Source organism: Manacus candei, unplaced genomic scaffold, assembly GCF_025592945.1.
Source record: "Manacus candei isolate 608988 ecotype Guabito, Panama unplaced genomic scaffold, ASM2559294v1 h1tg000042l, whole genome shotgun sequence".
NCBI classification, from domain to species: Eukaryota; Metazoa; Chordata; class Aves; order Passeriformes; family Pipridae; genus Manacus; species Manacus candei.
This window is the reverse complement of record NW_026138090.1, coordinates 3,922,315-3,947,408: the sequence shown is the minus strand read 5'-3', so window position 1 is coordinate 3,947,408 and position 25,094 is coordinate 3,922,315. Positions and strand designations below refer to the sequence as shown.

The window sequence follows — 25,094 nt, the reverse complement described above, 5'->3', positions numbered from 1 at the left end:
TGCTCTGAGGTGTCTGGCAAAAGCATGTCAGCAAGGGAATTTCTCCAGGAAGGTATTGCTCCAAGGGGACACTGTCAGGAGAGCAGGAGTGCTTGGAAAGGAGGAAGGAACTTGCTGACAGGACCTGTGAGGGAGGGTGGGGTGTCCACAATCTGGGACACACGAGGTTTTTTTCCAGCAATCATTTCTAACGATAGGGGCAGTGTAGAGGGGCAGTGAATGATGCCCTCACAGCTCAGAGGGCTACTACACTGATGTTAAGGACATGATCCAAGAGCAGCTGGAGAAAGAAGTAATTGAATTTAGTCAAGAAAAATATTACTTCTGCTCCAGACCTTGTGCTAATCTTAATTCACGACCTTATCTTGTAACTCACAAGCATTTTTGGCTTTTTTGCTGATAAGGCTTCTTGCTGCCTGCCTGTGCTGGAGAAGTGCCCTTGCTCCCCAGGCAACCCCTTCAGATCTCTGGGAAGCAGCCAAGGAGCTCTGCAAGTCCCTCCTCCAGCTCTGCTCATCACCTTTCCCACCTTTAAACTACCAAAATTTATTTCATCCACGTGCCTTGGTATCTTCCAATGCAAATCAACGCAGGTAGGGCAAGCTTGTGCCAGCAGCTCTTTAGGTGACTATAAGTGAAATTGCAGGAATAGGAAGGCATTGTTTAGAGAATGGTTTGGGTTAGAAGGGACCTTAAAGATCATCTGGTTCCAACCCCCTGCCATGGGCAGACAACTTCAACTAGACCAGGTTGCTCCAAGCCCCATCCAACCTGGCCTTGAACTCTTCCAGGGAAGTGTTGATCTGTGGTGTCACCTCTGTACACCACATCAATCCAACGAGCACTTGGTTTATGACAAGTGGGGTTTTATGTGTTAGAATTTTTATTTCATTTAGTGTTGTCTGTCCTGTGCAAAGACAAAGAATGAATCTTTAAAGTGACCTCTAAAGACTAGGATGGAAAACGTGCCTGAGCATCAGCTTCTGAGGACTCAGATTTATGTGCTGTTTGCCCTCTGTGTAAAGAACTTGCCCAAATGCTGCATTACAAAAGCATTTTATTCTAATACAAAATAGTTGCAGTGAGGCTTAACAGCTGGTGGACTTCCAGGAACACCTGACCTACAAAATCAGATTGCTGCAGTTAGTTTAGGTAATCAAAGAAAAATTATGATGAGAGTTTGTGCATTGTTTCTTGATTATTTTTTCTAGTCTCTCTCTTGATATACTTTTTGGCTGATGCTCTATTAATGAAAAGTTATTAATAATCTTAATATACTCATAATTATTATAGTTAGATGAAATTAATAGTAATATAAAAAAAAATCTATGCATGGTTATGTTTTTAAAGTTTCTGACATCCTTTTTCCATTCAAAACAAACCAGTGAATCAGAGCTCACATGGAAGTCATTGGTATAGCTGATGAAGACATAGATTTTATTTTTATTTTTGAAATAAAAATTAAATTAGGGCAAAACCATGTTGTTTTGCATTGTGTTGTTTCTATGGCTCAGAAATTCTGCCCATGGGTGCATGGCTGTGGTTTGCAGGACTGGGGAGCTGTTCAGAGATGACTCTTCTTTATTCCAGGACATCCTGCTGTAGTTCAGCTCAATGCTCTGGGATGCTGGGATGTAGTTTTGGTGTGCAGGGCTGGACACCCTCTTCTGAAGCCTTCCAGCCCTGGGGGAGTTTGGCTTTCCAATCATTATTCTCCAAAAATCATCAGGAAATGTTAATGAGTCCCAGGAGCTGGTAGGTGCTTCCTTGGCACCGTATTTCAGCGCAGTTACCATGGTTTTGGCCAACATTAACATCAATCTCCTTGTTGTGAGCTGAGGCTATTTTTTCTACTTTTAAATCCTAGCAGACACTTCATGACTCTTTATTACAGCCTTTGCTCACAGATATGGCAACGCCAAACCCATTTTGGAGACAGCTTTGGACAAACCACCAGCCAGTCTCTCTTCATCTCCTCACTCTGTGACCATCCTGATTCCAGTCCTTGTCTTGTCTTCCACGTTGTTAAGAGCCAAGTGCTCAGGAATCAGCATAGCAGTGTAATCTCTGGCACAGGAAAAGTGTATAAAAAAATAATGAGGCACATAAAATCCAACCCATCAGTCTCCCCCACTCCTTGTTTACTGCTGGGTTTTAAGCAAAGCATTGGGCCTGGGTTTCTTCACCCTGTTTTTGCATACAAGCATGAACTCAGTATTGCTTTCACTCCCACATACCTTTGCTACACATCCCAGTCCTGGGGGCATTTATGAAGATAAAGCATTACCCCCACCTTTGACAATTTAATTTCTGCAGAATCCCTTCTCCACTGGCCCAAAGGACAGGAACTGGAAAAAGTCCGAAGCTTTCAACTTGCCAACTAAAGCTGATATTGATGTGGAATTGATGGTTTTGTGGGCTTCAGGTTCAAAACTCCCGAGAAAACTGTGTGGCAGCTGGAGTCATGGACCACAAACCAGCTCCTCTTGGCGATTCGGCACCGAGCTCGTGGGCAAACAAAGATGTTGATGAAGCAACTCCTCCTCCTCAGAGCAATGACACCATACAGACCCAGGGAGTGTTTTAGTGTGCACTCTGTTTATTCTGGATGAGGAATCCACCGGGGACAGTGACATATTTAGTCACCTACCAGTGTCACCCCACCCGTCAAATGGTACCGACACAAGACTGAAACCGATGCAATAGGCCAAGCTGCCCAGTAAAAGCACCAGTAAGAGATGAGGGCTGCACAATGCTGAGGTGAATCTGTCCAGTTGCTTCAAATGAACTTATTTCTCTTCAAATGAAGCAAATTATTTCTCTCCCAGCCCCTGTGCAAGCAAACAAGAGGCACTGACAAGGCCACTGGGACTGTTGGTGGCACTTTGATCAAATCACTGAGGTTCTAGTGGTTTTAGGCAGTTAAAAATGTCCTGTAATCCTGTTGGGCCTGGGCTAGGGACAGAAGAAGGCTCAGGTCCAGGAAAAGCTCGTCAAATGCCCCAGGCACCCCTAGAGAGATGTGCTTTCAGAAAAACACCTGTATGAAGACAGCCCTTCTCAGGAGCCACCCCTCGGAGGGAGATCTTGTCCTGCTTGGTCTGTGACAGCCACTGCCCCCATTTAAAATGCCAGAAAATGGGTAAAAGCTTTTAAATGTAATCATTCAGCTGTTTAAAACCACTCACAAAGTGGTCCCACATTCATTAAAATGCTTTTCGAAGTGGGAGTTGCAGGTCTGTAGCCCTGGAAGTGCTGTAGTGTGGATGGTGCTGGGAACATGACATGGACTGTGGGACAGGGAGCTCCACTGTACACACCACTGGCTTGCAATGCCAGAGCCATGGAAGGGTTTTGTAACACCTAAGCCAAGGAAAAACTTGGAAACTGTTTCTGTTCCTAGGGGTTCAAAGTGAGTAATTTTTAAGCCAATAGAGAATGGCCTGTGCCTACAATCCTCTCACACCCCTTTTAGGCCAAGAGCTGAAAAACCTGACAGGCTGGCATTTAGTACTAATTGCATCACATCACAGTATTAATCTCACAAGTGCTTAAAGAATCTACTGTCCCTCCAGTTCATGATGATTTGTCACATTAAAGTCTGGTGAGGTCACTCTTGTTTTGTTAGTTGGAAAGAACAGGCACGAATGTGCATTTCACATGCAGCCTTATTCAGTCAATTTTAAAAAGACCAAAGCTCAATATCCATGCAGTGGCCTGGTGGACACCTTTCAGATGTCCTTTTCATCAAGAATTGATTCCCCCCCTCATACATCCCTAAAATCTGAATCCTCTTGGCAGTCCAGTATAAATGTGTGTTTCAGGTACAGAAATCCATCCTTAGGTTGTGAAAAAAAAAATCAACTCCAGGTCACTTAAGACTATTGAGAAATTTTGGTTGTTCCTCTCCTCTTGGTAAAAGTGTTTCTCCACCAATCTTCGGACCTTTTTTCTCCTGGAAACATGAATCATGGAGAAAAGAAGTTAAGCATAGATGTCTCCCAAACACTTCTCTGACAGAAGTTGTGGTAGGGCTAAATAATCTGATTAAATATGGACAGACACTCTAGGGACCTTGACATTTTGAATTCTTACAACTTTGTTCAAAAGCAAATTCCCTGGTTAAACGAAACAAAGCTTTGAGAACAGAAAGCAAGAGGAGGAAGTCCACTAAAACACAGCCTGCAGGTCCCTGCATGTCCCTGACAAAATGCAGAGCTGCTTGGCTTTGCCAGAAGCTCATAAGGGCGGGGAAGCAAAGCAGGGGACAAAAGTACCAAGGGGAGCAGCCAGAGTGCTGAGGTGCTCAGGAACTGCTGCTCACACTTACCTTTAACATCCCATCTCGCTCCCACTTGTAGAGGCCACAGGTACTGAAAGATGAAGATGGAAGGTGAGGTCCACTGTGGTGTGTGTTTGCTGCACAGTATGAGGGAGTACAAAGCTAGCCCCACACCCTGCCCACGCTGCCTAGCACAAGGGCTAATGTCCCTGGTTTAGGACATGGTTATGCGACTCACAACATGTTATTTGTGAATGGACGGTACAAAAGTCCCAGTCACTATTTCATGAGGTTTCTTTCTTACCTGCAGTGCTTTTTTGGGAGCCTGTCAAGGGAAATAGCTCTGCTTCCACAAGGACATTTGAAAAATCGCTTGATGGCATCATGCCAGCAGTAGTCGTGCTTTTCCTGCACACACGTCTCCAGAGGCTTGAAATAGGTGTAATTACACTGTCAGAGAGGAGAGAGAGAGCTGTGAGTGCTTCACCAGTGTGAGACCTGTTCTGTGGGCCAGCAACAGCTGAATGTTCAGAGGGAATCATCCCCGTCTTCTCCCATCCTGAGGAGCCCACCAGTCAGACCTGTCACAGGATCACAGAATATCCTGAGTTGGAAGGGACCCACAAGGATCATCGAGTCCAACTCTTGGCCCTGCACAGGACCATCCCCAAGAGTCACACTATGTGCCTGAGAATATCATCCAAACACTTCTTGAACTCTGTCAGGCTTGGTGCTGTGACCACTGCCCTGGGGAGCCTGTCCAGTGCCCGACCAACCTCTGGGGGAAGAACCTTTTTCTAATATCCAACCTAAACCTCCCCTGACACAGCTTCAGGCCATTCCCTCAGGTCCTGTCACTGGTCACCACCCCAGGCTTCATCACTGCTCCTTTTAATGCCACCACCCTGTGGTCCTGCTCCCAGCACCTTATGGGGCACACAGTGGCCCTCTGTGCAGCCCCCAAACTGATAGGGAAGGCAGCAAAAGGGAAAGTTCAGCAGGGGCTGAAACTCCAGGAGTGGGAGACAACACTTCCCTTTCTCTCAGCACATTTGGGAGAGTCACAAAGCTCCCCTCCACTTCCTGATGGCAAAATCCCTGGAAATGCAGATAAGGGATTCCCACCCACTGATAATGTTTTCAAGTTGCTTTGCTTATTTTGTTGTGTAATATGGGGAACTGAGTGTCCTGGTATGAAGCACTTCATGGAAGAAACTGAGAAATATTTTCAGGACACCAATGCCCAAGGAACCCACTGGCATAAACACCAAGCTGAGATGTTCAGCACAGCACTAAAGTCTGCCTTGCCATGTCTCAGCCAGTGCTGCTCTCAGCAACAGGCATAAGGAACAAAACTGTCTCCATCTGATCCCTGTGCTGGACCACAGCCAAGAGAGTGACAGATGGGAGTCTGCAGGATATCCAGCATCATTTTGTACCATCCATGCTCCACTCCACTGCTGTTACCCTGGCTCCCCTTCCCTCACCGTTTTACACGTCACAACTCGACATTTCACTGCTTTGATGTTCCTCATCTTCTCTTCCAGCTCTTCCTTTTTCACCAGTGGCTGAAAGTATTGCTCCTGCAGTTCAGCCTCAGCCTGGGGGGCACAAAAAGAGGGTTGTGAGGAGACAAAGATGGGAGAAGCCACTCCATAAATGGGCAAATTATTACCAGGCCTGCTTGAAGCAGATTGCAGTCTGGGAGCAGAGAAACACCAAATCTCTTTTGCTTCAAATAATCCATACTGTAAACATGCTACACCAACACTTCAATGAGCCACTCTGAGATGTATGAGTGGGTGGGTTTAACAACAGCATAAAGTACAGAAATAAGGACATGCCCATGAGGACAGTGCAGAGAGAGGGCAGGTAGGCAGATGTAATGAATGGAACTGGTTCTTAGCCAAAATATTACTCCTCAGAAGACCTTAAAACAACTATGACTTCATAGCAATACATGTCTAACACAATAGTCTGTGGCACTGGAGGTGCTGTATCCCTGGGAACATGCTCAGCAAAGACTCCAATGGGAGACACCCAACCTCTGAGTTCCTCAGGGCAATTACTGGCATTTCACAGGCTCCATGACTGACAAGAGTCACACAGGAAGGTGGCAGATGGCTTTATGCGGCCAAGATGTCAAGAAATGAGGGACAAAATAGGCATGTGACTGTTTTAAAGCAGAACGATTTCTTTGATCACCACTAATCAGGAAACTTCACTAATTCTTTCACACACAGGAAAAAACAAACCCTGATGGCAACTTGGCCTTATTATGGCTATGGCAGTAGTGCTGACCTGCAGGCACTGTACCCTATGTGCTCAGAGACACCTGACCCTTTTCATCAGGAGGATCTGGTGCCTGTGACATATTCCTGAAATCACTATGAGGAGTCCAGTCAGCTCCCTAGTTCTGCACCCTCAGTCATGGCTGGATTGAGGCCATACCTCTTTCAGGACATCTGTGTACTTGGATTTGGCACTCAGGATTTTCTGGAACTCTTCTGACTCCAGATAGGCCAGCTGCTCACGCCGTTTCTTTTGGGCAGGCTCCAGCTCATCCAGATCTAGGGAAACAAAAAGGCTCAGTCCTACAAAACAAGGTTGTGATTTCTAAGCATGATCTCTGCAGGAGTTTTTGGAGGTCTCAGGTCTCTCAGGCAGATGTTCAGCTCAAACAGCAGCCTTTTGTAGTTCAGGAACATGAAGCCAAGTTCAAATATGGCTTCAGAAAAAATAAAAGCATCTTTTTAAACAATATTGCATCTTCTCTCAAAGCACTGTACCAGGAATTTTCATGTTAATCCCAGGAGAGCAAGCAGTGTTGCCCCACTGACTGATGGAGAAGCTTTAAAGGGAATTAAGCAATTTATCCATGATCACACAGTAAATCACCAGCAGGCAAACTGAAGTTCCTACAGAAAATTCAGATACCTTCCAAGGTGGGATTATTTCTTGGTTTTCCTTGGTTATGTCAGCCATGCATTGCAGATGGTCAGGTGCCAGAAGGGAATAGAGGTGAGGACAGGGAGCTACAACAGATTACATCTCACACTCTCTCCACACGGTTAGAGATTGTTTAGTCTTTGCAACAACCCCCTGAAGTTTCAAACAGACTTAACTTAATCTCTCTTTAGCACAGCAATTAAGTCCTTAACCCAGCAACTACTGCTCTGTTCAGAAGGACAGAAGCACATTTTTTCTGTTCTGGAAGCTAATATTACATACCATTCTCTGCTTCTGCACCTTGTGGCTGAGCAACATTTTTCTCAACTCTTTCAACAATTTCTAGGACACCATCAGCATCAGCCCGTTTCCTCTTGACACTGTTTGGGTCTGTTTTAGCCAGAATCTGTCCTTTTGCTCGCAGTCGGTGGATTGCAGCCAGCTGGAAAACAGGAAAGAGCAAGGAAAGTGTGGATGACCTGTCTGGCTCCCGTGTTCCTACTCTCAGAAGTAGCAGAGGAAGGCTGTCAAAACTGAGGAGACAAAATCCAGTGGTCTGAGCAGGGAGTTGGCTGGAGAGAGGCCCAGCAAAACTCCCAGCTCTGCTGTACATCTAATTCACCACATCACCCAACATCTCATGACTTCCCAAACCATAAAATCAGTCCTCCATGGGTGTCACCAGGCCTGGTATCTCTGTAGCTGTGCTTTACCTGCTTCACAAATGAGTAAGTTTTCCAGAGAAATCAAACCACTTGAGATTTCTACATAAATTGACAATAATTTGGAGCTAACAGAAAACTGCATACAACTATTCCTTTTAATTTCATTCCCAGAATGCTAAAACTCCTTCCTTCTTGCTGGAAGACAAAGGTTTCTTTGACAAACTTGTGAGCAGAGTTTTGCCAAGCAAAGATGCAGTCTGTTCTGGCTAGAAACCAAAATTATCCAAACTCATGGCACAACATAGCTAAACCAGTTTAGTTCACTGTTGCTTACCTGGAAGACACTCACCATACACTGCACTAGCAATGCCAAAGAGCAAACAGGTAGAGTTTAGCACTCTAGAGATTTTCAGCACAAATCCCTTGCCTTAAGGGATTGACTAAAGGCAAGATGGTAGCATGGACTTTGGCACTATCAGGAACCACAGGTTTCCTGTGTGCTGGAATATAGGCCAGTGTGATCCCAAAAATCATAAGTTTCACTACCATCAGAACTGAGCTGGCCCATATGTGACCAAAGACTCCTCTACTACCACAAACCAAATTTCCCTTAACCTCCACTTCTTAATCCAAAGATTAAAGATCCAAAGATCCAAAGAGCTGGTACCTTTTTGGCTTCAGCCAAGTTGTCCAGCTTTGGTCTTGGAGGAGGTGGAGACCTGTCAAAGAAGAGGATATCTTCTCCTTCCGAGAAGCCAGTGCCCAGCCTGGGCCTCTGAGGAGTGGACATTTTTGCATCTTTGGGAAACTCTGCCCCAGCCACTGGGGAATGGAGGGAGGTCTGTCTGGAGGAGGATGGGACAGCAGGACTGCTGGCTTTACCTGTGCTCTGGAGAAACCTTGTAAGACAAGAACAATTCATTCAATTAGGGACACAAGCCAAAGAGACAGAAAAGCTTAAGAAACAAATAGGAGGGGGATGCAGACTGTGATTTTTCACTAATTGGCCTTTTATTGCTAAAAGAAACATACAGTAATTTAGGCATTCAGGAGAGGAAAACAAGGCTGGTAAGAACTCGTTGGGTCGCTGAAATCAAGAGTGACTTGAAGAAGCCACTAGAATGAGTGAATGACCAATTGCTTCCAAAACTAAAATCAGAGAGAGAGGCATCAAACAAAGTTGGGACGTGGGAAGTGAAAGCACTTGGAAAAATGGGCTTCATTGCAGAACGGGTAGTTAAGCAGGGGGTTCTATGTCCCAGGAGCCACATAAGTGTTTGTTTATGTAGGTCACAATGGAGGTTGAACAGGTTCAGAGGGAAAAATTTCCTTCAGAACTATTGTAACAGACATCACCTTCAGCTTGTTAAGTCCCCGAAATACTCGCTGTTGTAGGCTAGAAGAATATATGGGGGAAATATCATCATGATTGTGCCTATTATTCTCCTTTGGGTTCTGTCTTGGCTCCCATTGAGCCTTTTGAGGCTACTTGGCTGCATCAATCTCAGCCTCATCCAGGATGGCTCTTCTGAGGTTCTTCTTAGGTTTGTTAACAACATAGGCACAAAGCACTTGGCAAATCTTAAGGTTCAGAAGACCCTTGCAAGCCAGCAATGAACAGAACCAGAACTCCTGATTCCAGTTTCTTACTCTAATCAGCCTCTTCCCATCATGCCTTCCAGCTGCTGGATAGTGTGCTGGAACATTTGGTTCTCCACTGAATACTAGCATATTTCTATTTAAATGAAGTTTCTATTAAAACACTGTTATACTTAGGGCTACAATAACAGAACCTTTCCTGTGAAAGCCTTACCGCCTCTGAATCTCTTCAGATCGCTTTTTTCTGGCCTCCAGCAATTTCTGTTTCTGTTGCTTGAGCAGTGCTGAAGCAGAGATAGACTGGAAATTGGCCCCTTGCTTCTTTTCAGCATCTGGGAAAAAAACCCCAACAAAACAACAAACCAAAATAAAAAGTCACTAATGTTTGTTCAGAGGGTGTAGAGTGATTTCACGAGTGGGTTTTCCTTTAGGCTAAAGGACAATACCTGCTTTGGTCCAGTGTTTGCAGAGGTTTCGTGCTCCAAAAGTTGGCTGTGCCAGCAGTTCCTTGAATTCCTCAGAACATTGCATGGGTCTCTTTGCTGCACCTGGAGTGGAAGGGGCAGAAATACAACAGACTTGGAGCCAGAAAGGGAAGTAGGCCTGGCTTTAGAGATGTAGAGTCATCTGGGGTGGAAGAAACCCCTGTGGGTCACCTGAGTGAGCACTTCCCAAAGCAAGGCCCACCTCTACATTATATTTAGTTGCCCAAGGCCTTGTCTTCACAAAGCACATCACAAAGACATTTCTATGCTGTCAGCAATTTTGTCAGTTTCTCATCAGCCTTGGCTGTGTTACTCCCACTGTTCCCATTTTTGGAATGCCTGAAAGTCCTGAAGACTCCACACCTTATCCCTGGAGAATTAAGAGTTGCTGAAAGCTGCTACAGACATACACTATGTTGCCTGAAATGGAGGCAACTGATGGAACTGCAAGATGTAAATAAGATGTCTAAGTGGCACCTAGAACAAAGTTTAAATAATCTGTCACCTGCTCTCCAGTGAGCACGAAGAGGGTATAATATTAAGTGCTTTACAGAAACAAAACAGAGGCAGAGAAGACTGGTGACATCCCAAAGGCTATGGAAGGAACATGCTTTGAAGATCACAAAAGAAAAGGACTAGAAACAGGGTGGTTTCTCCCCTGCATTGCAGACCAGACTGATTTATATTTAGTATTCCTTGGAAGCTTTCAAGGTTGACAGAAGTAATTTATTTTAATCAAATAAAATAAATCCTCTAGTTCAAAGTTCTTAAAACTTCCAATTCCCATTTATCTGGCAAAGATCTTCTGTCACTGTCCAAAGACAGAACAGGGGACTTAATTCGTGGGCACTGATGAAAAAAGATCCATGGAGCTACACAGTTGCTTAGTTACATTTGCCCTGCAGCTGTGATCTCAGGAGGGAAGAGGGGTTTTGATCAACTGAGAAAGCAGCCAGCAAAGGGCTATCTCTGCAGCAAACTGACTGCCAGGTTCATTCAGTGACTAGCAGGTCCTGGGACACATCTACACATTGAGCTGGAAATATCTAAAGGGTGAAGAGACTACATGGGGAAGTGGGTACCAATTTTCTGCTTGGTTTCCTGGACAATTGCATCAGCTCCTCTCACAACCAGGTTGGAAAGAGTGGTTTGAATCTTCCTTTTCGGCACTGCAGCTGCTGCACTGGAAAGAGGAAACAAAACCAGAACATCAGAGTTTTCCTGTGCTTAGAGCAAGGACAGGAGCCTGAATTCTAGCCCAGTGCTTCAACAAAACTCCAGCCACCCTGAAGTGTCATCTGTCTGTCTTTGAAAGGATGTGGACCTAAATCCAAATTCCAGCACAATGTTTAGAATCTCCCATTACTCTCTGTGTTGAAATATGTATTTCCTATGCATTGAGAGAAAACTAAACATAGATCATACCTAAGCTTTGCTCGCAGTTAGTTGCAGAGATGGAAAGGAGGTTGGAATTGCTTCATTTCTGTAGAGTCACACCAGAGGTATCAGAGGGCAGTGATAAGGGAACAAAAGCTGTGTCCAAGCACAGGGCTTGATCCAGCTGTGACTCATCTTTCCACACTTGTCTTCAGGGGATTTGGATAAAGGACCTGGCCCCTCCATGCTAGTTATGAGATGCATACTGATCTTGGTCACTCCTGTCTCTTTATTAACACACAGTGACACTCTATTATTTCAGCCAAGGAAGAGAGGAGGAAACACAGAATACACTGTGTCTGGGATTAAATGCAGTGAGCCATTACAAAATACAGTTACACTGAAAAATACTCCTCTGGGAGACTCAAATGCTTGGGATCTCATGATAAAAATTAATTTCATCTACTGAAACCCAATGCTGCCTGGCTTCATCACAGTATTAATTTAGAGGTAGGAACACCCTTTACCACATCTTAGCAATGGTTTAAAATTTTCCTATCAAACAGCAGCTCTGTTACCCCATGGGGCCAGGAGGATTACTTGAAATGTGGGGCAGTTATTCCTATTTGGTGAATGCAGTTAAGGCAAAGTGTTTTCTAATGAAACAGACACCCCCTAGAGATAGCTTCAGGCTCCCTTGGGAGGGAAATTCTGTTCAAAAGCAAGACAAATAAGTGGTTTATCTTACACTGAGGCTGCATATGCTGCTGAAGAGACTCCTCCGTAGTAAAACCCATCCTGACACAGCCTCTCCTTCAAAGTGGGATTTTTCCGGCCGACTCTTTTGGGAATGCGGCCGCCGGAGAAGGTGGACTGCAGATCCGCCCGCTTCGAGCTGAGCTTCTTGTACTGGGTTTGTATGTGGTACTGACAATACTCACAGTCATTCTGGAAAGAAATGGGAGAAGCCTGTTACAGAGCACCAGCTACTACAATTTACTTCATTCCTCTCACCCACTAAAGTGTCCTTCTGTGGCTAAACCAAAGGAACTGCAGTACTCCAGCATCTGACCACCTAAGCCAACACATGCCCACACTCCAGCAATGAAAAACAAAGCCACAACTGCCTATACTAATCACTGGAAACAACCCTGTGCCTCAAGGAATTTTAAGGCTACTCCTTGGCTGAAGTCAACTCACACACCATCCAGGACCTCTTGCCCACATTCTGTATTCTTGACTCTGAACTATACACAGTTTTATGTACTGTATGCATAGCCACCTTCTGGAGTGGGTCTGCAATCACAACCTTGTTTTGCTACAAGTACCTTCTGTATTTGTCTTTCTCACACTCCACACACTTTGAGCTCTTCCCCAGTTCTTCATTCCTTCATTCCTTCATTTTTTCTCCTCCTTTTAAGTACTACCCTACTAATTACAACCCTTCTGACTTAGACAGGATCCCTTTCAGGTATCACAGCATCACCATAACCATAGATTATGAAGTGACATAATCCACAAGTCCTTTAAACTAGTACAAGTCAGTACTGTCCTAAGAGAAGGATCTCAATACCTCTTCCTCTCATCTCCAGTGCCCCACATTCAGGTATAATTATTCTGACAGCTTGCAGGCACACTGGACCAGGGAACTCATTTGGTTAAAACTATCCTGAAAAACAGCCATTCCCAAGAAAAATCTCCTACTGTTTTACTTTGGATGAGTTTTCTAGTGCAGTACACTGGAGCAAAGGAGAGTGAAAGGGCGTGGCAGTCATAGGTCCTTTCACTGCAGCACCTGCCTTAGGGAGCTCCCCTGCTGCTGCTCAGTGACAGCACAGAAGCAGCTTCTCTGGCTTTCATTTCTCACTTTCTCCACCCACTTTAGTCAGCCAAGATCCAGAAACAAGCCAAAAAGTCAGAGCATCAGTACAAAATGAGCAGCCAGATTTTCACCAACAGCTTAATGATGTCCTGACTACTGAGATACAGACCAGGTTCACAATCTGGGCACAAGGATCACCATTCTTCTTCCTGGCTTTGCAGGTGCCCATGTCCAGAGCTTCCCCCATGAGCAGGATCTTCTGGGGATGATCCACAGACAGACACACCTAGAAAGAAATCAGAACATGCCTTGAGGAGGACTGGATGGGCTTCTCTCTGGACAGGAAAAGGGGGAATGGCTTCAGACTGAAAGAGAGTGAGTTTAGAGAGGATATTAGTAGAAATTTCTCTACTGTGATGGTGGTGAGGCACTGGCACAGATTATCCAGAGAAGTGGTGAATGTTCCATCCCTGGAAGTGTTCAAGGCCAGGTTGGATGGGGCTCTGATTAACCTGGTCTCATGGAAGGTTCCCTGCTGAGAGCAGGGGGCTTGGAACTAGATGATCTTTAAGGTCCTTTTCAACCCAGGCCATTCCATGATTCCAGATGTCACTGGTTTGGCTCTGGTCTAATTTGGTACCTCTGGTATTAACAATGCAGTTTTAAAATGCAGGCCTAGTTTAAGAAAGCCATGTGTCCTATTCAGACTGAGAAAAGGCTCAGTTAAAAAGAAAAAAAGGGAATTTCTCACGAAGAGATAAAGACATTGGATTTCTATGCTCGGTGCCTCAGGAAACCAAGGACCAGCAAAGGCAGATCTAGTTGTGCTGTAAATGGTCCCGTAGAGCCACTTGGCTCTGATGCCATGATGGCACTCATATCAAGCAGTGGATGGGAGCAAAAGCTGTACTAGAGTTCTCTGTCCCTCTCCACATGTCTAGGTTCCATCAAAACTGACTCCTGTGCAAGAAGAATGTCTTCACACAACCAAAGATACCAGGGATTGCGTCTGTAGCCAAGAAACACTTTGAGAAGTCAGTTTTAATGTAGTTCTATATGTGAACATTTTAGCTAAGCAGAGCCATTTTTGATAAATGCAGCCCTTCCATGAAATCTGGTATGCCTTTCTGCTCACCAACAGGACTTTCTACTGCTTATTCATGCTAATTTAAGCAATTATGTAGCTTAATAGACAATTAATGAGATCCTTAATTTTTCTATTTGGAGAATTTAAAATGCAAAACACTACATGATCAACTACTAGACTGAAATTCCCCTTGAAAGAAGTCAGTGAGAATGGTTTCCATTCCAGTGCAATTAATATGGCATTAAAAATATATTAACTTATTAGCAAAATCAAGCCACCTTAAATGTTTTGATACGTACAGAAATGTAATTCATCACGTTCTGCATTTATAAATAATCAATTAGACAAGTGAACTACTATGTAACAACTGACATGCACTTACATAATACATTATTTGTTTAATAAATCAAATATTGCTTCTTCTCAGTTCAGATTTTGGAATCACATCTCATGCTTTAATTAGAAGAGAGAAATGAGCTTCTCCACCTTTTTTCAGCTTTGAGAGACCTCTAGGCTGAAATAGGTGCTGCACTGAAGTAGCTAAATAAACTGAAATGAAATGAACATACACCCCCCACATTTGTGGAAGAGCCAACTGCTACAGAGAGATTAAACACTGCAATAAACTCTGGGTTTAGATGCTTAATAGGACTTCTTGAAGTTCAGTCTTCCAGGAGCAAATACACACCATGCAACTCCCTGAATGCAATTCAAACTGTTGGGCAGACTGTTGCAATTTCAACCTTGACATGTGCTATAAAGCTAAATCTCAGCCAGATATGAAAAGGTTCACCTATGGGTTTTTATCTACAGCTGATGGAGAAGTGAAAAATCCTCTCACCTCGTCTGAGCCTTCTTTAGGTTTCATAGGGTTGGCATTGAGCAGCCCAATGACTGTGCCTTGGTCTGTTTTCCAGTGCTCCTTGTGGACTTCACCGAACAGGAAGAGCGAGACACACTGACTGAGATCCTGCAGGTCGTTCAGCCGCCAGATACTGAAGGTTCTGCCCTGGAACAGACGTCCCCTTTCCTTTCAGCCCTTGGTACAGGGACGCTGACTGCATCCCCTCTTGCTGTTGCTTTAAAAGAGTTATTCTGATTTCCCCCCTCCAAGGTTTTCCTGATTTAGAAAAGCACAATTTGTAACCCCAGTAAAGGTTAGAGAATCTCCAGCTATGCCATACTGCCAGTTCTGGGATTCTTCAAGGCCAAAACAGCACAATATTACTGCTACCAGCAATCTTTCTGATATTAAAGCTGGACAGCACACTTGCTTGCTGAATAAAGAGCACTGAACAGACAAAACTGAGGCATATCCAGATCAGTTTCACCAATGACTTTCTATAGGACATGTACACCACATAGGGAAATGATGAGAATAGAATGTGGTGGCACATTTGAAACAAGAGGCTGTTGAGAAAGCCTGAGAGCCACAGTCCCTTTTTCTACACTGAAATTTAACATATAGCAGAGGATGAACATAGTCAAGATGGATTTATGCTGTGGTTACATGAGCCAATGCTACTGTCTGGGGCAGTTGCACCAGAAAAGTTAAGGACTTACCCTTAGGACTAAAAGCAGCATTACTCCATGAAACCAGACAAGCCAAGATCTTTAATACAGCAGCTTTTCACTAACTGCACAGAGTTGGCTGATTAAGTTGAACACACAATTAGTTTCTCAGGAAAGACTACCAAGCATTTCACTTGAATTGGACAAGTGATACAACGAAGTTACTTACATTATTTGCACTCTGAGGAGTGACCTTCTTCACTATGACTCCAAATGTTACCCAGTCTATTTCCTCCAGATTTTCTGCAGCAAGTTTGCTCTTCAGCTGGGACAGTCGGATGAGCTTCCTATTGGCCATCTTCCTGTCCATTTCAGCTGAAGACACCCGGGGTTTTCTACATCAAGAGAAAGCGTGTAAAAGAGAGTACATCCATTGGCATAAATAGACAATAGGAACCATCCAGTGTTCTCCTTAGGAGACTACATCTTGCTGCAAAATGCCTCTGTGCCTTACTTCACCCTGAGGTCACTTGAAACAAAACCCCTTGTTCAGAGCACTGTACAAATATCAGAAAGTTACTGATCAGGCTGTTTTTTGTCCAAATAGTTGTACTGAAACTCAGCCCAGAGCCTGCACTAACTCTGCTCGTTTCAGGAATGACCAAGTATGGCTGACTGAGCTGGGAATCCAGCAGGGTTCTGGTGAAGAGAGACACCGTGAGGATTCAGAGTCCTCTTGTGGCCACACTGAGAATGGGGATGGCAAGTGGCTCCCGAGGCTTCTCCTTGTGGAGCAAAAACCTGCTCAACTGGAGCACAGTTGGGCTTTGCACATGCCCACTGCTCCACCACTGAGGATATCCCAGGGAAGGCAGAGCTAATGAAATTATAGCTTTTTTGTTAGAAAAGAGCAAAGGTGAAACCAGAAACATGGTACTAAGCCAAAAGTCAATGTTGCCTAATTACTGATCAACCAGCCAGTGCTGTGGCTTTGTGTTACATCCTCTAGTGACAAGTGACTAATCTGACATGGTTAAACCACATACATTGCTTTTTCTCTCCTATTACTGGAGGGGTTGAGCCCAGACAGCGCTAGGCTGCTGACCTTAATCTCAGTCCTGAGAAGGTTTCCACAGACACTGGCTGAGTTGTTGCACTGGAGCATGTAGGCACGTGAGAAGTCTTCTCTCTGACCACCTTACTGGGTGTGTTCCCTGTGGCAGACTGGAGAGGCTGGAACGCCAGACTGAGGACTTGCCGTGGAGGAGGAGTCTTATTCTCTTTAGTAGAAAAAAAAAAAGGCATAGCACCCATTAGAAAGAATACAATAATTAACTGTAATAAGCTCTGTGCTGCTGTGATCAGAACACTACTGGTGCACTGAATACTGTTAAACTATCCTGGATAGATTCACACCATTGCTGGGAACTATAAGCTTTCGACAAAAGTCTGGAGTGCTCCAGTGAAAGGCAGACTGAGAATGGTACCTGCTGAGGATACTTTTGATTTCTGGAGTCCTCGCTTGGCTGGTGGCAAAGGATTGCCCAGCTGGGCTGAGAAACATGGTGATTCCTGCACTTTCTGAACTTTCCTTTCCTTTAAGGGTAGACAGGGAGATTTACCTGGCCAAGAAAACAAAAAAACTATGAGTTCTCAGGATCCGGACTCAGACTCTAAAAATTGCTCCAAACTCTGTAGTTCTTGAATAACAAGTCCAAGTCAGGGTCCCACATGGAAACCCTTCAGCTAAGTTGACAACATCTGAAATGCAACATGGATGGAAAAGTCAAAATGACTCTTCCCTGTGACAACCTAAAACTTCGGATGTCACTGCAACCTCAAAGATGTTGAAAGCAGAAACATCCCCCTGCTTTGCAATTTTCCCATGTAGTTTCATTACTACAACCAACATGCTATAGCAACAAAACACAGCTGTATTTACCAGGTGTACCAACATCTGCCAATAAAAAAGGACACTTCCAGAAGAGCCTGGAGCACTTACTCATGAAAGCTGTCCAATGCAGAATTAATCCGTGGTGCAGACACCAAAACTGATTTAGTCTCTAGCTGCAGGAAACAACCTGGGTGGTAGTACATCAGACCAACATTCCTCCTTGCTGCTCAGTGCCCCACTTCAGAATTATTTGGAGTCCTGCCTATAAATTGCATGTTGGTAAGCCAACAAATCATAAATCCATTTAATTAGTCTCATTACCAGGGGTTTTCTTCTCAGGGCCTGAACTGGATTGTTGCCCAATTGCAGTCTTCTGCAACTGCTCCTGTAACGTCTTCATCTGTTCTTGCAATTTTCTCAGCTCAGCTAGGAAAGAAAGAAGAAAAAGGATAATAATGAAGACAGCAGGAAGCCAGTGCAAAGAGGGATTTATGAGATCCCTGGAAGTTTGGCAGTTTTACTACGTCATGGGAACTTAAAACACAAAGACTCAAGTCACAATACAAATTTACTTGATACTACACAGCTTACAGTGAAGGGAAACTTTTCCACATAGCCTGGAGCTGGCTCCTCTCATATTTTACTTGATCGTGGTATGTTCCTTGCCATGTTGCATAAAACTTTCCTATCAAGCATAAGACAATTTAATGGCTGATGGTTGCACTCCTTAGCATAATAAAATACTCCCAATATAATCAAATACATGGCCTGGACACAGGACAGCTCAGTGGATACCTCTCCTTCCACACTGACTGGTATGGCAGAATGTCCTACCAATAAGCCCTGAGGGGGAAGGGACTGCTGTGTTGGTCAAAGATGTCAGGATGACAGCCCTGAAGACTGAAGTAACATTGCTCTTCATCAGACAAGGCACAGGTACACAGGCAATCTTCCCTATCCTGCTTACCAGAACTAGGTTAGTCTCCCTGGCTTACTTAAGTCCTCTGTCTTTATTTTGGGAGAACAGGCTTGGGGAGTTTGGCAACTGAGCACTGAAAATTGGACTGAGAAGCTGTCACAAGAACTTTCTGTATTCCCCCTCTGGGCATCATCCTAAGAAGCAGCAGGCACTGTCTTCTCCCCATTAGCCCTCTAGAGACAATATATCCAACAAAACAGATCACAGATGCTGATCAAACCTTGCAGTTCTTCGTTGGTTTTCTCCTTTGCCTGACTGGGAGCTGAACCAGGGGCAGCTTCTTCTGCCTCCTCCTCTTCCAGCAGGTCATCTACATCTCCAAACAGTGCAGCCAGGTTCTCCTTCTGCTCATCAATCATGCTGTCCTCAGCACTGACCTCTTCGGTGTAGGACGCATCATCTTCTGCATCAAACAGCTCATCGTATTCATCTGGCTCTCCCCCCTCATCCTCTGGGGCATCCTCCTCCTCAGGAGAATTCCTCTCCTCAGTTGCTTCACTTTCTTCCAGGAGGGAGGCCAACATATCCAAGTCATCATCAGCTAAGGCAAAAATTAAACTCAGAGTTATTCCTGCCCAGTTAGAGGAAAGCTGCCAAAGAATAAAAGGATCCAAGACACTCTAACTACAAGCTAATGACAACCGAAACTAAATCAGAGCAGCAAGCTGAGAGCAGCATTTTTAAAAACCACTTCAGCTTTGGTTAAAGGAAGACAAAGTAGCTTCCTGCTGTCAGGTCAGGTGAAAATGTGGTTGCAGACACTCATCCTGTGATACAGCCTGGCCAGTCAGCAGAAAACTGATACTCAACACCAGCTTTTCCTCCTATGCAGCTACTTGTGCAGTACTGTTAAAAAGAACTGGAACCTGTAAAGGTGTAGCCAACAGACACCCAGGTGGCTTTTGCCAACGGAAAGGGAAGAGGAAAGGCAGGCAATAAAGTATATTCTCAGATATAGCTTGCTCATGGAAGAACATAGAGAACAAAGAAATATGGACCAAATGGATGAATAATGGGAAAAAGACCATCAAGTACAGAGAGAGCAATGGGACAGACAGAACTGAAATTTTAAGCAAATCAAGGAACTGATTTAGCCTTTGCTGCTGAGGAAAGCACTAAACCAGGGAAGGCAGGGAGCAGCCTCATGAGAAAGTGACAACAAGGAAGGTTCAAAGGCCTCTGCAAATGAAGCCAGTGCAATGTAATGCCTTTTGCTAAAAGGTTTACCAAGTTTTCTGAACACTTCAACTTATTAACTAACATACTGATCAGAAAAGAAGTTTCCTACTGAAAGTAAAGGAGCACTTTCCCCCTTACCGTCCATGATTTCACTGGGATTTCTTCAAGAGTCCCCCAGGGAAAAGTATTCTCTGTTATGGGGAGAACAAAAGTGATACTGTTAAAGCATATACGGCTTATCTGGAAATACATATTGTGTTTAAGATCCTTCTTTGAGGATTTTCAAACCACCAGCTTGGTTTTGTTTACAGCTGCAGATGAGGAGTCCACTAAATTTAAGACCCTCATGCACATGTTCTACATATAAAGTCTGACCCGTGCTGAACTCGCTGCAGCATAAGGGCACTGCTTTTAGAAAAAAGCCCATAACAGACACAGAATTTAAGAAATGCCAACCACTTTCCCATAGTAATAACCATTTCCACCTCACCAGTCTTGCACCATAATACAATTAGCATTTAACTAGTTATTAAAATTTTTAAGTTATTATTCTTAAAAGTGTTATATTCTACATTCCTCACAGTTCCTCCATTTCATGGACAAGTGTCCATAAAAAAACAAATCATCCCAGGAGGAGATAAATAGCCGAGGGAGGTTTCGATGAGAAGAGATGGGAAATCCACTTTGTGAGGCTGGACGATTCACAGATTCTAACTACGCTTACGGGTCTTCCTGCCACAGAGACTTTTGTTCTGCCCGTAAAACTCCGCTTTTGATAGATACTCATTTCCAGCAGGGAACAAAACTCCAGGACTCGCGCGAACACGGCCAGCGACCGCCGCGGATCCCGCGCCTTTTCCCTCACGGTTCCTCTCTCCTCGCTCGGCCGCCCCCGCACCCAGCGGAACCCTGACCTCCTCGCGGGCTTCCCCGCGGCTCCCCGACCCCTGACGGTAGGATCCACCCCCCAGGATCGTTCCCTTTGCCCCCGGTCCCCTCACACATCCCCGCTCACCGCCGCGCGCGCTCCTCGGCACCCGCCAAAATTCCAACCCGGTCACGCCCCCCCCCCTCCCGCGCATGCGCGCCAGCGCCATCCCTAGTGCTGGCAGAGGCGCCCGGCGCCATCTTGGTTGTGGGCGGGCGGAGGGGAGGGCGAGGGTGCCCCAAGGTGGGGTGAGCTGGGTGGCGTCATGTGTGTGACGTCACACGGAGAGTGACGTCAGCTTCATACAGAGTCCCTACACTGCCCTTGGCTCTGGGTGAGCCCGCTAAGCCGCAAAGGGCTGCCCGTGTCTGGGCAGAGTGGCCTCAGGGAAGGGTCACAGCAGTCGCCGTCCTCACCTGGATAACCTAAATAACGTCAGCCCTTGTGTTAGAGCAGTAAATTCAGTCCCCGTTATTGTCACGTGCAGTGGGTAGGATTTTGTAGTCTGGTTTGCTATTTCTTTGGTAGGACTACAATTCTGTAAAAAGTAGTATTTTGGAGTATGTACAAACTCATTGCTCTAGTCCCTCACTCTGTGCATCACTTAGAAAGAATTCAGGAAGAATATCTTCACTTCAGGAAGAATTTCTTCACTTTGGGATGAATTTCTTTACTGAGAGGGTGGTCAAACATTGGAGTGGGCTGCCCAGGGAAGTGGTGGAGTCACCATTCCTGGAAGCATTCAAGAAACAACTGGACGTGGCACTTATGGTTTAGTCAACAAGGTGGTGTTGAGTCAAGGATTGAACTCAACGATCTTGAAGGACTTTTCCAACCTTAATGTTACTATGAAATCCTCCCAAAATTGCCCCAAACCATACGGATTTGAGCTCAGATCCCAAGGCTTTTGCACTAAATCCACTCTGCAGGATGATGTCCAAAGAGAGCATGTTGGTGGTATTCAAAGGCCAGCAGCACCCATGTACTGGGTTAGAAAAGATGAATTAAGGACAGAAATTCTGTGGTAGGTGAAGGAACCAAGAAGTTTCAGCAGACAACAGGGAGAGGTGCTTCACTGAGCAGTTGAGATGCTCTGCTGAATAGTTGTCATCTAGCATGTGTCACATTAGACTTTCTTGGTTTGGAGTTTTCTAACAAACACCACATTCCTAGCCCAGGCATGCTGTGCTAACTCATTCTGAATGCATCTGACTGTGTGATGCTCGTGCAGAGGTGTTCCAGGGGAGCCGGAGCAACGAGTAAACGACAGGAGCTGGGGAGGAGTTTGTGGGCCAAGGGGGCTCCTCTGTACTGCTGCTTATCTGTGATGGAAAGAGGGAAACACCTTGTGTCCCATCTTGGCATGAGTGTGAATCTGTGGGCAAACATCAGGACGCTGCATTTCGTATTTTCTCTTCTTCTGGCTGCTAACTGCCACTGTGGCCCAGGCTAATCACAGAGCAGCACCAAGTCTCCTCACTCTCCATCTAACTGGAGAAACGAAGTAATGAGCTTGCCAGCTCCTGTGACTTGGTTTGCAAAACCAGAGGTACCCTGTGGCTCAGAAATCTCAATCCCACCACACAGAAATATTCTGGCCCCTTTCTAGACTGGATTTTAAATCTGAAAAGGAATTAAATGCTTCTGGTTCCTGTTCCACATCAAGTCAGGGTACTGATTGTGGGACACACTGCTACACTAAGAATGTCCTTTGTTAAAACAGTGGACAAGTAGCATTTCATGAACCCTCAGCAGGTTTGCTGATGACACCAAACTGTGTGGTGCAGGTGATATGCTGGAGGGACGGTATGCCATCCAGAGGGACCTGGACAGGCTTGAGAGGTGGGACCATGCAAACCTCATGGAGTTAAGGCCAAGTGCAGGGTCTTGCACCTGGGTAAGGGAAATCCCAAGCACAAATACAGGCTGGGAGAAGAATGGATCGAGAGCATCCCTGAGGAGAAGGACTTGTGGGTATTGGTGGATGAGAAGCTCAACATAACCTGTCAATGTGCACTCACAGCCCAGAAAGCTCTACCATGTCCTGGGCTGCATCAAGTGTGGCCAGCAGGTCGAGGGAAGTGATTCTGCTCCTCTACTCCACTCTTGAGAGACCTCACCTGGAGTGCTGTGTCTAACTCTGGGACCTCTGGGCTCACTCCAGGAGTGAGCCCAGAGGAGGCCACAAAGGTAATCAGAGGAGGGGAATACCTCTCCTATGGAGACAGGCTGTTCAGCCTGGAGAAGAGAAGGCTCTGGGGAGACCTTAGAGCATCTTCCAACACCAAAGGGGCTCCAAGAGAGCTGGAGAGGGACTTTTTATAAGGGCATGGAGTGATAGGACAAAGGGCTTTAAGCTGAAAGAGGGTAGGTTTAGATTAGTTGTTAGGGAGGAATTCTTTACTGTGTGAGTGGGGAGGCACTGGAACAATTTGCCCAGAGAAGCTTTGGGTGCCTTGTCCCTGGAAGAGTTCAAGGTCAGGTTGGAGAGGGCTTTGATCAACCTGGTTCAGTGGAAGGTGTCCCTGGTTCCTTCCAGCCAAAGCCTTTCTATGATTCTGTGACTCTATGTAGTATTCAGTCACCCTAAAACACAAGTAAATTTTATCTTTCATTCAAGGGAAAACAAAGGGGATGCATTCTTAAACCTGTGCTCGTTAGCATCTGCTGGCTGTGCTCACTTGTCATGGCAGCTCATCTGCCCTCTGGACTGCATTTAGTGATGACAATAGGAAAATAATCCTCCCTGTTGTATGGACAGTTCTCAGTGTATTGTGATTTTATTCTTTGGAGTTCCTTGTCCCTCCTGATTTGTACTATTAGACCTACTATATTATCTTCCTATGAAGACCTACTTCAGCTAATGCCCATGTTTTCCTGTTAGTATTCCTGTGCTAAGGTCCCCTCTCTTTCTGAAACCTCTTAAAATTATTAATTTTGACTCAATGAATGAATAAGTAATTCCTCCTTTGGCCTTTCATGTGGATTTTCTGTGTTTTCATTAAGGTGAATGCTCCCCAGATGAAATCAGCTCTATTATCATTCTATTAGTTTGCTTTTGGCCCAGTAGCATTTCCATCATGTTTTGATCATTGCAGAATCCATAACTGTCACAAACCTCCCATAATAAAATTGGACTCAGGGTAAAAAAGCCCATAAATCCTACTGTCACAAGGAACCAATTAAAAGCCAATAAAATATTGCATCTGCTGGGAGTGCTTCTAATTGATGAAGAAGGTTGCAAGGAGGCTGATGAATATCTCTTCACAAAAGATTTTAGTCAGCTCTTGCTTTACCTGAAATTATGGATGAGGCTATAATTACAGCTATATGAGCTGCAACAGAAAATAAGAATCCAGAGTCTACAAGAGATAATTAGAACAACAGTGACAACGAGTAAAATAGAAAACTCACTTTAATTACAGTGGCAAAAAAAGGATTGTTTCTCCGGGTATTGGTAGCTGAGAATTCACTGACAGCATGACATGAAAAATATGCTGAAGGAAGGTTTTCTTGGGCCCAAGAAACAGATATTTTTGTTGTGTGTATTTTAATAATATTCATCTGTTGAGTGCAAAACATAAATTTTACACTATTGAGGCCTTTGTTTTGAATTAATCAGCTCTAGAGTAGTTTCTATTTCAGGTTTGAAGCAAAATAATGACTAAAATATTGTCACCAAACTTTTTATTTCTGTGACTATTTTCTCCTCTGTGATTCAGATCTTCATCCACAGCACAAGTTGAAGAAGCACTTATTTATGGAAGTTTGGGTTGACAGGAGAATTTGTCACATACAAATTCTGAGCACTGGAACAGTTTACCCAGAGAGGTTGTGGAATCTCCTGCCCTGGAGATATTCAAAAGCCACCTGGACACAATCCTGAGCACCCTGCCCTAGGATGACCCTGCTTAAGCAGGGAGGTCTGACTAGATGACCTCCAGAGGTCCCTTTGTAGCACAGCAGTGGCAATTGCTGTCTCCATTTCTGATGTATGTGGAAAACAGAAACACCAGATTTTAGGACTAAAACTATTGTTAAGAAGTAATAAAATGATATTAAAATGTTGAGCTTTGATGTTCAGGTTGTGTGCTCATCCTTCTGAACACCCAGCTCATGATTTTGGTACTCAGAAGGAAGTGGACTGTCACCTCTCAGTGACCCCAACAGACCTACCATAGAACAAGATGGCACAGATTTAACTACTGGATTGTATTGAGTCCAGGCATATTTGCTTCCCAAGATTCAGTTTTGAACAGTGAAGGAAAAAGATAAAGATTTTTGCAACCCTGTATCTGCAATCCTGTTTCAGCCACCAAATTATTCATAGGCATAG

At 44.7% G+C, this 25,094-nt stretch overlaps 1 protein-coding gene across 4 annotated transcripts; it reads right to left on the bottom strand.

The window, feature by feature from the left end:
* Positions 1-1,096: 1,096 nt before the first annotated feature.
* On the bottom strand, positions 1,097-20,902 carry MCM10 (minichromosome maintenance 10 replication initiation factor). Of its 4 annotated transcripts, none has more exons than XM_051795167.1 (20): positions 20,536-20,805; positions 19,969-20,021; positions 18,872-19,192; positions 17,994-18,098; positions 17,266-17,400; positions 16,884-17,058; positions 16,008-16,173; positions 15,108-15,275; positions 13,349-13,465; positions 12,106-12,305; positions 11,063-11,163; positions 9,942-10,043; positions 9,710-9,827; positions 8,564-8,795; positions 7,514-7,673; positions 6,734-6,852; positions 5,770-5,883; positions 4,587-4,732; positions 4,331-4,373; positions 1,100-3,955 (listed from the first exon to the last, which is right to left on the bottom strand). In XM_051795167.1, exons 2-20 carry the CDS (start codon positions 19,973-19,975, stop codon positions 3,872-3,874), a joined length of 2,613 nt encoding a protein of 870 aa, XP_051651127.1. In that variant the 5' UTR covers positions 19,976-20,021; positions 20,536-20,805; the 3' UTR covers positions 1,100-3,871. The 4 variants fall into 4 exon arrangements, with proteins under 4 accessions (XP_051651128.1, XP_051651127.1, XP_051651126.1 ...); XM_051795166.1 differs by having other exon boundaries at positions 20,555-20,805; XM_051795165.1 differs by lacking the exon at positions 20,536-20,805 and adding an exon at positions 20,846-20,902 and having other exon boundaries at positions 1,101-3,955.
* Between the last annotated feature and the right edge of the window lie 4,192 nt (positions 20,903-25,094).